Source organism: Ranitomeya variabilis, chromosome 1 (assembly GCF_051348905.1).
Source record: "Ranitomeya variabilis isolate aRanVar5 chromosome 1, aRanVar5.hap1, whole genome shotgun sequence".
Lineage (NCBI taxonomy): Eukaryota > Metazoa > Chordata > Amphibia > Anura > Dendrobatidae > Ranitomeya > Ranitomeya variabilis.
The window spans coordinates 96822130-96836734 of NC_135232.1; the positions used below are offsets into that span (position 1 = coordinate 96822130).

At 41.1% G+C, this 14605-nt stretch overlaps 1 protein-coding gene across 2 annotated transcripts in view; it reads left to right on the top strand.

Moving 5' to 3' along the window:
• The window catches only part of MAST4 (microtubule associated serine/threonine kinase family member 4), a 611899-nt gene that overhangs the window by 143418 nt on the left and 453876 nt on the right, over positions 1-14605 (top strand). For both annotated transcript variants that reach the window (XM_077286460.1, XM_077286468.1), the window contains exons 2-3: positions 5550-5703; positions 7367-7491. In XM_077286460.1, the coding sequence (XP_077142575.1) occupies positions 5550-5703; positions 7367-7491 (279 nt within the window). The remainder of the gene's footprint in view (positions 1-5549; positions 5704-7366; positions 7492-14605) is intronic.

Consider the following 14605-nt stretch of genomic DNA (forward strand, 5'->3'; position numbering starts at 1 on the left):
ATTGTGAAAGGTTCTGATGTATACGCTGGACGTGTCCATAGGACTGTATTACCAGATGGTAACCAAAAGGGAGTCCCTTTTCACCTCTGCCTGGCCATCAGATGTCCGAATACAGCATAAGATAACAAAAGTGGAATAGTATAGTATTCTGCGCTGTTCCACTGCCTGTCTACTGTATGTTAAATATACATTTATATTTACAGGACATACATATATATTTTACCATGATAGCATGTTGGCGATGGGTCCCATTGTATGGTATCTGTAGATCCCGAACTGTGGCCTCCAATGTAGGTGCCAGATGCTACAGTTAGAGGTTCATGAAAGTTTTCCCAGTGAAAACGAATGATAAAAACACAGCGTGGGCCAACAGGAACATTTTAATAATATCGTTAAAGTGTCCTTTCTATACTCTTGCTCATAAACTTTTGGTAATTTTCTCATTTTGGAAAAATAAGATCTGTTGTCTGAATTGTCTTGCTGATGTTTTTTTTTCACATTTCTAAATGGTCCTTTTGAGGGGAAAAAATTGTTTGGTGAGAAGGGTCTCAGTAGCTAAAAAACAAAAACTTTGTCTGAGAATGTACGCGACACAAGATAGTTCTCTGCTTGCTCGTTATTAGGAAATACATGTTATTAACAGGAGTCTCCTTACTGAGGAACCTCAACATGTCTTGTTAATATCCCCGCATTTTCCGTACACTCCCTACATTCTGTGGCAGATGTATGTAAGCTTTTATCACACCTCCTTTCCTTGTGTCCTCTGAACCCAGCTTGAGCAATGCTCTGAAAGCCAAATGATAAATGGACTTATTATGCCTGTAAAAGAAAGCTCCAAATGTGACTTCTCCCAGGATAAAAATAATTGTTAAAAATCTGTAAAACTGCCTTTTATGAAACTCTAAGACTCTTTCTTTTATACTTTTTACAGTTGGGGCAGAAATTTGAGTCGAATACACAATTATAAAACTGTAAAAAAATTTTTTAAAAAGTATTTATTTATTTTATTAAACCAATAACAACCCTTTTTTATTTTCCCAATGCATGTAAAATGTAAAAAAAAAAACAATTTACAGTACGGTCAAAGCACTTTTTAGGACTGTTCGATCTACACGTGTGCACACTTATTAGGCAATTTGTAGTTTTGATGTTTAACTTTGTTATTGAAGAACTACAGCGCTGTCTGTCAATACAAAAGGTGAATAAGACGAAATCCGAATATTTAAGCGAAATAAGTTATATGTTTCTTCATATTGCATAATGCACCAGTGTGGCTGCCTCAGAGTAAATTTTATAGGATCAATACTCTATTTGGGGATTTAATCTGGAAGGGCGCGCATCAAATTGGAACATCTGCAAAGGGCAAAGGATGAGGGTGGTCTGGCGGTCCCCAATCCATGGATTTACTATATAGCATCTCAATGCCAGCACATGGTAGGTTGGGGAGAGCCAGAACAAAGCTCTTCAGCGGGAATAATCATTGAACACGCGGTAGGGAAGGGCCCATTATTGGCCAGTCTTGAAGCAGGTAGATTCAGTATTAACCCCCCAAAATTCCCAACAATAGCTATGATGGGGAAAGTATGGCAGAAAATTAAGCAATGGAGGGGAGTAACGGAATTTACGAGATATACGCCAGTTTGGTTTGAACCTAGGTTGGCAGAGCTTACGAGATTGCGGGGGTTCGGTCAGTGGAGGCGCATTGGCATTTGGTTCGTGTCTCAGTTGCTTGATGGGGATGTTATTAAAACATTTGAGACACTTAGGACTGAGTTTCCTTTAACCCAGAAGTCATTCTTTCAGTACCTGCAGTTGAGACATGCCCTAAACTGTCAAAAAGAGGTGTTGCGCGTGAATCTGCAGTCAGATAGCTTGTTGAATCTTATTGGGCCTCGGAGGAGTACGAGGGGGTTCTTTACCTTGATGTACAGGGGTCTGATGGATACCTTTTTATTGAAGCATCCGTTAAGGATTAAGGAGAAATGGGTGGCGGATGTTGGCCCCTTGTCGGAGTCCCAGTGGGAGTCCATACTTCAATATATCCCTAGGGCTTCCCTGAGTGAGGCTAAAAGGGTGTCACTGTTATACCTGGTGTATAGGGTGTACAGGACCCCGGCATGGATGAGGAAGGCAGGACTGAGAGGTGACTCAGAATGTCCCAGGTGTGGTGAGGAAGGCGCTGATCTGCTACATATGATGTGTTCGTGTGCTCGCCTCCAACCCTTTTGGGTGAAGGTGCTTAACTTGATCCAGGAGATGAAAGGAGTAGATGTGGTGCGTAATCCGCTGACTTGCCTTTTGGGCTGTATGGATGATATTGCTACAGATGAATGTGGAAGGCTGACTATCGCAAGATTGTTGTATGCTGCGAGAAAGCTTATCGCAATGCTGTGGTTGGATGAAAAACCGCCAGGGAAAAAGGAATTTATCAACAAGATAAATTTTTTTTGTCCTTATGGAATGAAACCTATACAGTAAGAGAGGTCAGAATACAAAATTTGAAAATGTGTGGGGCGGATGGATGGATTACTCAGGCGTGGCGTCTGCTGAGTTACTGCAAAGTAGAATGGGTGTCGTGTAGTTGATTCTGGGGGGGACTCCTACATGTACAGGCGTGTTTTTGTAAAGCTTGTTATCTTTTCTCAAGAGGTGATGCTGTCCGATGGTTGTATTGGATAATGGGCAAGAGATTGGGGGGAGGGAGAGGGGGGTTGGTTAAGGGGTAAGGGTGTTGTTTAGTAAAATGAAAATGTATTATCAGGTCATGTATCTAATGTACGGTATTTGTCTGGAAATTGTATCGTACTGTGTTATTGGCGTGTCATATGCTTTAATATAAAAAATACATGATTAATAAAAAAAAAAGTTATTTGTTTCTTAGAATATCTGTATAGGGCAACTATTAGTATGCAGAATTATTATAAAAAATGTGAATTTTCTCATCTCAATTATTTTCATTTGTTTAAAGTCAGAATAATAACCAAACAACACAATGTACAAAAATACATTGCTGAATTTTTCAAACAAATTATCAGGGATCAATATAGCCGCCCTTCTTTTCAATAACCGTCATACGCTCCATCCGTGGCGTCTGTCCATTTCTTAATTTAACGATTAATTTTTTGCGCAGCAGCAACCACAGCCTCCAGACACTATTCAGACAGGTGACTATTTTCCTCCTTTCTTTTAATTAGGGTCCACAAGTTTTCAATAGTGTTTAGGTCTGGTGGGGAAGGGGTCATGTCGTTATTCTAGGCCCTTACTGGCAGCCGAGCAGTGGTTGTTTCAATGCTCCGATGGGGCATTGTTCTGTATAAAAATAATGGTTTTCGTGAAAGACGTAGACTTTTTCCTGTAACACTGCTTGAAGAAAGTTTAAAAAAAAAAAATGACAGTAGGTTTCAGAGTTGATTTCGAGTCCATCGCCAAACCGCAAAAGGTAATCTTTAATAATACCAGCTCATAGAAGTACCCCACCGCCACCTTCTGGCATCTGAGTTGAAGTGGAGGTCTGTGCCCATTACAGATTCAGCTATGAGCCCGTCAATCTCATCAAATCAGTCCATAAAACCTGTCTTCAAATATTTCTTGGCCCAGTCTTGACGTTTCCCCTTTGCGTCTTGTTCAGTGGTGTTTAGGTTTAAGCCTCCCTCACCTCGGCCTTGTCTCTGAGCACTGTACACCTTGTACTTCGGGGCCACCAGGGAGGATACGGTTCTGGTATATGACAGCACTGGAGGATAATTGTGTCCTGGTTGATTCACATCTATTCTTCTCAAATATTTGGAAGTTAATGTTTGTCTTTTTTTGTGCAACATTTTTTTTGTGACCCTGTTGACTATATTTGGCAATTGTTGATGGTTCTCTGATCGCACCCCAATGTCTTAGCAATTCCAATAATGCTGCATCACTCTAACACTTGTAGCAATTTTTGACTTTTTGGTTACAGTAAATCATTTTTTATCCATTTTTCTAGGAAAAACAAGCTGCATAATAATTCTACACACCTTATTACAGGGTGATGTATACTTAGGCCTCACCCTTCCTCATTACACAAATACACATCACCTGATCTGCTTCATCCAATAAACATTCGCGTTTATACAACTTGGAAAATCTGCATAAAAACTATGATGTGGTCAAAATACTCATTTATAATTGTGTACATGGTATATTTAAAAAAAAAAAAAATAAGTGTAAAATGTAATTTATAAATGTTCAAACCGTTACAAAGCTATCAAAACATGAACAAAAATTGAAAAAAATGTAAAAAAAACAAATAGAGACTTCCATTTTTGATTTGAGTGCATGATCAAAGTAACCCATTAAAGTATGAGTCCATGAAAATAGCGGACAGCAGACAGAAGGCATTTGTCTATGCAGTCACGGACGAAAGTTTTGGCACCCTTGAAATTGTTCCTAAAAATGTAGTATTTCTCCCAGAAAGTTATGCAATTACACATGTTTTGTTATACACATGTTTATTTCCTTTTTGTGTATTGTTACAACATAAAAATAACAGAGAAAAAGGCAAATTGGGCATAATTTTACACAAAGCCCCAACAATCAATGGCTTATTCCTCACAAGAAATGTTACTCTAGTCAGGGCCAGGAGTAAAATTTCTGGTGTAAGAATTTAGGCCACTTTCCATGTATTTGACAGAGTGGCATGGCTCCACTCTTCTTGTCCCCAGTCCTGCCCATTTTGATGGAGTTGCTTTAAACTGGCAAGAAAAAAAACCATAAGTGTCAACATTTTTTGAAAAAAATTAGCAACTATTCAAAGAGTTTCATAAAAGTTTTCAGTCATAAATTAAGGTATTTGTCAGCTCCTTTTATCTTTTGAGATTAACCTTTTTTTTTTGGGGGGGGGGGCATGGTTAGGGAAGTGATTTGTCATCTTTATACAAAAATACAAAAGTCTTCTTTTGTATTTGTTTTATTTGATTTGCCTACAGCGTCTCCATAGTAACAGACTACACAGAAACTCAATGTAGTCTGTTCCCACAGTCAGTTCACTACTCTGATTTTGTAAGGCGCCATAATATGGCTGTGTGTGTGAGCCTAAAGCTAGACTTGTGAAATTGGCGATTATTTAATGTTTCCATGTTGGCTGTGTGTTTTGCTTTAAGGCTGTGAGTTCTGAATGCAGCTGATTGATTGATTTTATAAACTTTTAGTAATGAACTGTTCTGTAACACAAGGAGGGATACATTTGTGGTAAATGTACATGCGGTTGATTGTTGGAGACATTCCTTCTTTCTTGTGTTCACTCTTGTACGAGCAAGAACTATATGTGTGAATGTAGCCTCAATGTTTAAGACTTGAGCCACAGGCTAGAAATATACATTTGGGCTATTTGAGATAGAGCAGTGGAATTTCTTTTAACGTATGAAAAGATGATAATCGGTATATGCCGTAAGGAAATAAACATATATACATTTTAAAAATATATAAGTTTCTGTGTGTATGTCATGGTTAGAGGCCATATTTAACAGAAATGGAACAATGTTGTTAATGGACCTTTTACTCTCTTATTCTATCTACAGCTTGACAACATATTGTCCCCACCACCGATGCAGTTACGCAAATGTAGCACCCCGGAGGTTTCATTTCGGCAAGGAAAGTCTGGAAAATACAAAAAATCACTGAATGACGATGGACGACTGCTGAGAAGAGGAAGTCTAGGAGGTGCACTGACTGGTAAGAGGCAATCCTTAAAGACCTTAAAAATTAGCATTTTTGGCACACTAAATAAAGTCCTTAATTGGTCAAACCCGACAATTTCAATAGGTTTGGTCAACAGTCTGTCAGGGAATATAAGGCTCCAGCATCTCTGGCAGCAGCTCCCTCATAGAGAAGACGAGTGGTCCTGCGTATGGAAGAGTTGGACAAGATGGCTTCCGGGAAAACCTTCATTGACAGATGGCTTCTTAAAGTCTATGGGGGACTTAAAAATCTGCTGTTTGGCTCCAAAGATATGGGCCTTTTTTAAGACATTAGAACAAATGAACACTTTTTTTTTTTACCTGTCTCTTCAAGACATTTTGTACTATATTATTTCTCTTATTTATTTACTTTTTTGTATTGGAGCAGTGTAGAGTTTTTTTTAAATTATTTTTTAATTTATTTAAACAGAAAAATTACTTTCTGATCAATTGGGATCTGACTGTTGTGACCTCCATTGATATGAAGCTCCCGTCTGACCGGAGCCCAGGTCAAGCATATGCAGCTGCGCTCCATTCATTCTCTGATACTGCTGGAGATGCCTACAGGAGATGCCTACATACAGATCTTTTATATCCAGCATTCTCTTTGAGCATGAATGGAGCCGAGGTGCAAATGTTTGACCTTCATTCTGTTGGGGCTCTTCAGAGCCTTATTTTTGGGATCAGTGGAGGTCTCAGTAGTCAAATCTCCAACATCAAGAAGCTATCTTCGGATACAAACCTTTTCCGAAATGGATAACTGTTTGTGAACAGAAATAAGTTTTGTACAATCAGTGGTTGAAAATTCATCTGGATTATGTTCAGTTTGAAAGTTCAACTAAAGCCGGGGTCACACTTGTGAGTGTGATGCGAGAAACTCGTGCATCAATACCAGGCTATGTCACCGGCACTCGGGCCCGGAGTGCCGGTGGCAGTGATACGAGAGACTCGCGCAAGTTTCTCGCATCACACTCGCAAGTGTGACCCCGGCCTTACTAGGATATTTCTTTCTTTCAGTCAAGTGAGGTTTTTTGGTTATTTTTTCAGCAATATTTGCAAATTCAAGCTTCTTGCCACTATTTTGCAAAAATCCATAGTGTGTGAATACACCACAACGAGCACTCCCATAAACTAAACCATACAGTTGTCATTTGGACATGATCGCTTAACTATGCGTATCATAATAGGCATGTGAATCACTAGGGGACTATGGGGCCAATTATGTAAAAAAAAAAAAAAATTAGAACACAGGAAAAGTAGAGCTGACCACTGTAATCCGAGCAGCAGGACACTGATAACAATGCACCAATTGACTGTATTTTTAGATCGTATAGAACCTAAACCTCCATCTCTGGCATGTTATGAATAGAAGTAGACATGGAGAAAGATGTATCCAAAATAGTAGCTCTAATTGCTCTGATGTAGATGTCCCCATGTCCCGCTATGCAGGTAGTACCATTTATAGCTCTGTCTCTAGAGGTTCAGATGGCACTCTCGTCCGCAGCCAGCTGTCATTCAGAGCTTCAGTGCCTCTTCTTTTTCCTCTTTGATCTGATGTATTTGCATTTCATACCTGGCATTATAAAGTCATAATAACCTGAAAACCATAGAAATGAAAAGTTCAGGCTCCCTAAATGAGCGTAGTTTCTGTTTTCTAGGACGTTACCTGCTACCTGCTGGCGCTGCGCAACAGTCTTGGCAGGCATCTACGGAAACCTCTAATTTGGTGCGGATGCGGAGCCAGGCTCTAGGGCAGTCTGCCCCGTCTCTGACAGCCAGCCTGGTAAGTGATTTGTTTCCCCTTATGTATAGATTTATTATTATGATTGTAACGGCAAGATTTCTGGCGATGTTGGAACATTTTCCTGGGCAAAATACAATATCATTGACAATGACTTGTTTCTTCCTGTGTCTCGCTGTATGGAGTTGATGGCAGTGTCCAACTAATTATTGAAAGATGGCCAGGTTCACATTTCAATATAATTTTATATTTTGAAATAAACTATATTAAAATTTGTGAAAACTGTGTATACATTACTTATTTTGGACTGATTTTAAAGCAGTTGTCTCAAGAAGACCTGTACATATGTGCTATTGGGGTATAGGAGTATCTTAAAGAGGGATCCCCCCATAAGGATACTAGTCTGAGATGGAACAGAAGACCACTCTGCACTTCTTTCGTATTTTGGTGGACTTGCGCTGTTTTTACGTATTACGTGGACACCTGTTTACGTGAGTGGTCACTAGTCACTGCTGCAGCAAGTTGTAGTCAGCCAGATATTTCCACTGCAAAGTCAGGTTTTTGCCATGGGTGTCAGGGGCAGGCTGCCTATTGAAAAGGGTGGTGTGTGGTGATTTATGTACTATGCCCATAGCTGCATTGCCATTTCCACTCAGTCATCGGAATAGTTTGCAGGCACTCTTAATCGGCACGTATCTGAGTTCCTCTAATGCGTGTGGACAGGAGGTTTAGTGTCTGGTGTAAAGGCCCCGTTACACACAAGATTAAAGTCTGATGAACCTGCTGACTCTCCCCTGATATGAGAAAAGGAAAAAAAAAGCGGTGACATCAGCTTACCAGGTACAAGAAAATATTTGTATAGTTGAAATCCAGGCAGAATTAATACCATAACGGGTCAATGCGTTTCGAGCTACTGGGTAAACCGCAATTTAATGTGCATCTTGGCTGTTGAAGTGTTCTTCTGTGGAATTCAATATATAACTTCTAGGGACCGACTGTTTTATTTTTTTTATCATACTTAATTATTTAGCACCATCATATTCTGCTGCCCCCGTCAGTACTCGCAATCTAAATTCTCCATCAGTGTATCTGTGAGTTTGGGAGGAAACCAGAGACACGGAGGAAACCCACACAAACACGGAAAGAACATACCAACTCCTTGTAGATGATAACTGGTGATGGTCAGTTATAAGGAAAGCTTGTTGACTCCTTAGAGAGAAGTATTCCGAAGGGGTTGATAGAAGATCGTTGGATTCCAATGCACACCCCAACTCTTGTGATACAACAAAAATAAACCCTCACACAAGGCTTTCCTTATTTTGAATGAAAATTTGTAAAAGGAATTTCTCTGAGGATATCGCAACACAAAAATAAAGGTTTTTCATAAATCACAAATAACACGAAAAGTTTGGTATCAGATGACTCGCAGAATAAAGTGAACACTGTTTTCTCCCCATAAAGGGTTGCTAAAAGTTTGGTAACAAGTTATATGTACCCTAAAATGGTGCCACTGATGAATACAATGCATCTCTCAAACAAAAAATCTTCATATAGTTACGTCAAGTAAAAAAAAATATATTTTGCCTTTTGGAATGTAACAATGTAAAAATGAAGAAAATAAAGGACTTTGTCGCAATGGCTCAAAATTGCCAAGTTCGATGAATAATTATCTTTTTTCACTCTTTCCCATTACCACTGGCGAATTACATCCAGTCCATTGCCATGCTGTATGCTTGTACTAACATTTGTGGCACACAGGTCACTCTAAAGCACTCCCTGATACAAACGTGGTCCTGTATTAGGACGTCACTTGTGTAACAAGTCAGTTTGTGAAGTTTCTTCCTTCCTAAAATTCCCTCAGTCACCTGTGGAGTACTAAAATTGAAAAGTAAAAGCATTTAGGGACCAAAGCAACTCAGCCATAAGGTGACAGACCACAGAAAGTTACAGAGCAAGGTCAACAAGTCCTGAGGAACAGAGTGCATAAATGTCACCAACTGCTAACAGTTAACCTCTTGTGGCATTCGCAGCATCATCCGTTTTACGTCCTGGGACTCCTTGACCGAGCAGTTGCATACAAGCCTTACATCACCAAGCATACTGCCAAGCGTCAGATGAAGTGGTGTAAAACTGCCACCACTCGACTCTGGATCAGAGGAAACATTTTCTGTGGGGTGATGAATCACACTTCTCTGTCTGGCATCTGATCAATGAGTCTGGGTTTGGCGAAAGCCAGGAAATCGTTTCGTGCCTGACTGCATTGAGCCGGTTGTGCGTTTTTGGAGGAGGAGGAATAATGCTTTTTTATCTGAGGTCGGCCGAGGCCCCTTAAGTTCCAGTGAAAAGAATTCCAAATTGTCCAGCATACCAAGACATTTTAGATTATTGAATTCTTCCAACTTTGTGGGAGCAGTGTAACGCTGGTGGGTGTGGACCCATCTGCTCCACGGGCTGGGCTTACATTGGAGGGGCATGACTAAGCGTCTATCTGGTATTCATTAGAGCCTCTGATGGTGAAGATAGGCTGGGCCACTGATAGATGCCACTTACCAGTCCAATACAGTCCCTGGGAATGCAGCAGCTAACTGGAGGGTCAGAGACTCTGGTACGGGATATAGATGGGTGAGACAAAAGCGTAGTCAGACTCTCCGAGGTTGTGGCAGGCAGCACATGTCCAAAGTTAGGAGCAGAGAGATCAGGATAAACAGAAATAAGCCAATACAGGAACTAGAGACAGAGCTACTAAGAACCTAAATTCAGGTGAGGAATGGAGGGTGAAGTCGCCTGATACATCACCTGTTGGTAGGTGATAGGCCGCAGAAGCAGATCCGTTCAGGACTCAATGGATACAATTCCGGCAGATTTCGGCAGTGCCTCCTATGACTCACAAACGGTGAAGCTGGAAGAGAACCACTAGGCAGGTCACAGCAATGGTCAGGTACTGGGTGGAGCAGGGCGAAACACGTGGTGGGTAGGGCAGTGCTAACTAGGTGTGCGAGTGGCTGGCGTAACAGTTTAGGAATAGCCTTTTTCTCTTCACCGTGACTGTGCCCAGTGGACAAAGCAAAGTCTGTAATGACATGGTCTGATGTTGAAGAACTTGATTGCCCGCACAGAGGCCCCACTGGACCTTTTGGGATGAATAAGAACAAAGATTTTGACTCCGGACTCTTCCAACATTAGTGTCTAACACTACAAATGTTCTTATGGATTGATGGACAAAAATTCCCTCTCAAAATCTAATAGAAAGCCTTCCCAAAAGAGTGGAAGCTGTTAAAGCTGCAAAAAGAGGACCAACTCCATATTAATGCCTGTGAAAGTTGAAAGGGATGTTGTAAAAGATTCTGATGGTGCAATGTGTTGGTGTCCCAATACTTTTGTCCATCTAGTGTAAGTAAACCTTGGGAATATTTAGTGTACTCCTTGCAAAATAATGGCAGGATTGACAGCTTTTTTTTTTTCTGTTTTAATAAAGATGGTGAGTCCCAAACTTACAGGACCACTGTGCAAGAGCACATATGACATATCCACTCTGAGCTATTGCCCCAAATCTGTACCTTCTGAGTATAACTAAGGGAAACATAAAACTTTAATAACACGGACAATCTGTCAGAGAATTAAAACCACTTTTTCTGGTATAATTGCAATAAAATTACCAGTATATGCATAAACGCCTCCTTGTTCTGTTCACACGTGTCCACGGCTGAGTGGTATACCGGGGTAGATCGGCTCCTCTCGCTGGCGGTTGCTTGTAATCAGTCTTACTCTGCTGTATACAATAATGAATTTATTATAAACATTGGTAATTACATGAAAATGGAATATTTCAACTTCCCCACAATCTGCATAATTTTAACGACCCTATTTCTATGATCTGTAATTTTCTTAATTGGGCATGTTTTTGCATTAAAACTGACACGAATGAGCGTGTCTTCAGCCCGTCCTGCTTAGATTTATGTAAATTCATCTAATGTAGACGAGCATTTTGAAAATGAAGGCTGGCATCTTGTTACATTCTCATTTTACAGAGCTAGGCTTCCACGGCTAACGAGAAGAATTCAGCGCACATGCTTTACAGCGGAGGATGAAGAGCGGCTGTGAACATCCCAAATCCCTTTCAATTTTTCCTAATAAAAATAGACAGAAAATGTGGCTTTATCCTTGAATATTTAATTTATTTTTAAAAACCTACAAACCCAATGGACGGGCATGGCGAAATGTTTATTCTAGAAAGAATACAGGTTATTATGTTTGCAGTTCAAAATTCACTGTAGATGTGACAGCCGTACAATAATATTTGTAGTAAACACGGCACATGATACATTATCTTGTTCCATCAATGCTGTATCTTCTTCCAATGTTAGGATTGCTATTGTTTTACTGTGCAAATTTTGGATTCATCTAGACTCATGCACACGTGATAGCGGCGAGTACAAAACACTGCTTCATGTATCGATGTTTGGCAGTTATTATACCGCCTAATGTCGGATGTCCGGTAACATTTGTATGGAATCTAACAGAAGGGAAAACCCTGTACATACCTCCCTTATAAAACAGTAAGGACCTAATATAACCAGTAGGTGTCCTATTGCATCTCAGTGCAACGGAAGGGTATCAGAATTTGTGTAGGAGCTTCAAAAAAATAAGGGTTATGTTTCAACATAGGAGAGTAGCTGGCGTTAGAAAGTTGTGATTAAATGCAGAAATCCTACAGAACACTATATAAGTTTCATAGCAAATATTTTCTTTGCACAAGCAGTTTATAGTCAAAAGCAGGGTTTCTTTTTTTTTTTTTTTTTTTTAAATTAACCCAAAACTTCTATTACCTTCATTGCCATGGACACGGTGGTGCCACTACACAGTATATGTCTCTGACCCATGACCAACGACGTGGGCACCTATCATTGCTAACATCAGAAACCACAGCTTTTGGCATGACCGCGTATGCCGAGTACGGTTTCCCATTGGGCGCAATTGTAAATACCTCCAAACCCCCCTCCCCCCGACGTACTGTACCAACCCAATTTTTTTAATAACACAACCATTTATATTCTTTGGATATTTTGGCCACAGCAGCCAACTTTTATTAACAAAATTAACATAAACAGTAATACAATCAGTATGTAAATTCGAGGGGAGGGTTCTTGGAGCTAAAAAGATCTGGCAAAACCCCCAAATGAAGATCAACCACCATGTTACCCTCAGCCGTACATCACCAGCTCGAGGGCACCGTACATCCCGTTCCAGGAAGAGAAAAACCACCAACAGCTCCCAGGGTAAAACCCCGTCCAGAGCCCATACCAAAAATGCCATATCAAAACCCCACACCATTTTAAATTGCCTGTAATTATGTTCCAATTCTTTCCCCCTACCAATCAGCATCAACTCCAAGAACCCCCACCCCCCCACCAACACAGCCACTGTGACAATAACACAAATGCAGATATGCAAAATTATACCGAACATTCCTTCTTTATAACGATACACATATACATACACACATACATAAACACATATATCCCTTTTTTTTTTTTTTTTTATTTTTTTTTAAACTTACATAAATAAAATATATCCATATATGACAGCTCCCCCCCCTAAGAAAAACACCCCAGGCCAGCAAAGCAAAGGGGAGGGTGGGTGGGACTGCTCGCTTCGGGTGAAGGGAATAGAATGGCGGTTTTCCCGCACTTTCTTCCCTAGATCCCCCCTCCTTATTGCTCCTCCCCCATTCTGATCCACCTATCAGACCCCCCCCCGCATCATTCAAAAACCTCCCGGCCAAATGCGGTCATGGGGGGCCTCCGTGTAGCTGCTCCCTACTTCTGCCCCTGACTTGACCGCGTATGCCGAGTACGGTTTCCCATTGGGCGCAATTGTAAATACCTCCAAACCCCCCTCCCCCCGATGTACTGTACCAACCCAATTTTTTGAATAATAACACAACCATTTATATTCTTTGGATATTTTGGCCACAGCGGCCAACTTTTATTAACAAAATTAACATAAACAGTAATACAATTAGTATATAAATTCGAGGGGAGGGTTCTTGGAGCTAAAAAGATCTGGCAAAACCCCCAAATGAAGATCAACCACCATGTTACCCTCAGCCGTACATCACCAGCTCGAGGGAACCGTACATCCCGTTCCGGGAAGAGAAAAACCACCAACAGCTCCCAGGGTAAAACCCCGTCCAGAGCCCATACCAAAAATGCCAGATCAAAACCCCACACCATTTTAAATTGCCTGTAATTATGTTCCAATTCCTTCCCCCTACCAATCAGCGTCAACTCCAAGAACCCCCACCCCCCCACCAACCACGAACAGCCCTGACCACCTCAGGCTCGTGAGTGCCCCAACGCCACCAACGCTCTCTCCACCCCTTCTTGTAAAGCTAATGTCCACAAATCGATCCCAATCGCATTTAAATGAACTCCATCCTCCATTCAGAAATTACTGACCCCCGATTCCAACTCGAAATGTCGAACGCTAATACCCCCATTTCTAGAAACAAAACTTGACACTGCCCTGTTTAATTTTACCCTTGCTCTGTTAATCCCCTTCAAAGATCTAGCTACCCTCCACCGCTTCCTAGGCACAATATCCGACCACACAGTCAACAATCCCGGAAACGAACTCTACAACCTCAAAAAATCGAACCGTATATCTCTGATTAATTCTCTAACCGGCCTTACCCCCAAGTCATTTCCCCCCATATGCACGACCAAAATGTCAGGCTGTCTATCCAAATGAACAGCCCTGGAAAATTCAGAAAGAACTCTACTCCAAACCATCCCCCGAAATCCCAACCAACGAATGACCACTTGCTGCCTACTAAAACTCAGTTGCCTACCGTCCGGCCTGACGTCGGCACGCAGCGCCCCCCAATGCACGAACGAATGTCCAAAGATCCATGCTAAATAGGGGAAACCACCTGCAACAAGACACATGAAAAACACTCAATGTCAACACGATACCATGACATGCCACCCAAAAAATTAATGACGAACATAGCTTAAGTATCGATCTGAAGTCCACCTGCCAATTCTCCGTATTGCGTCAGCACCTAAACCCAAACTATCAGCTTTGGATGCGGCCTCGATCCGAAAGGAATGCGACCCGAACATATCCGGAGGAAGGCCCAACGCCTGCAAACCCT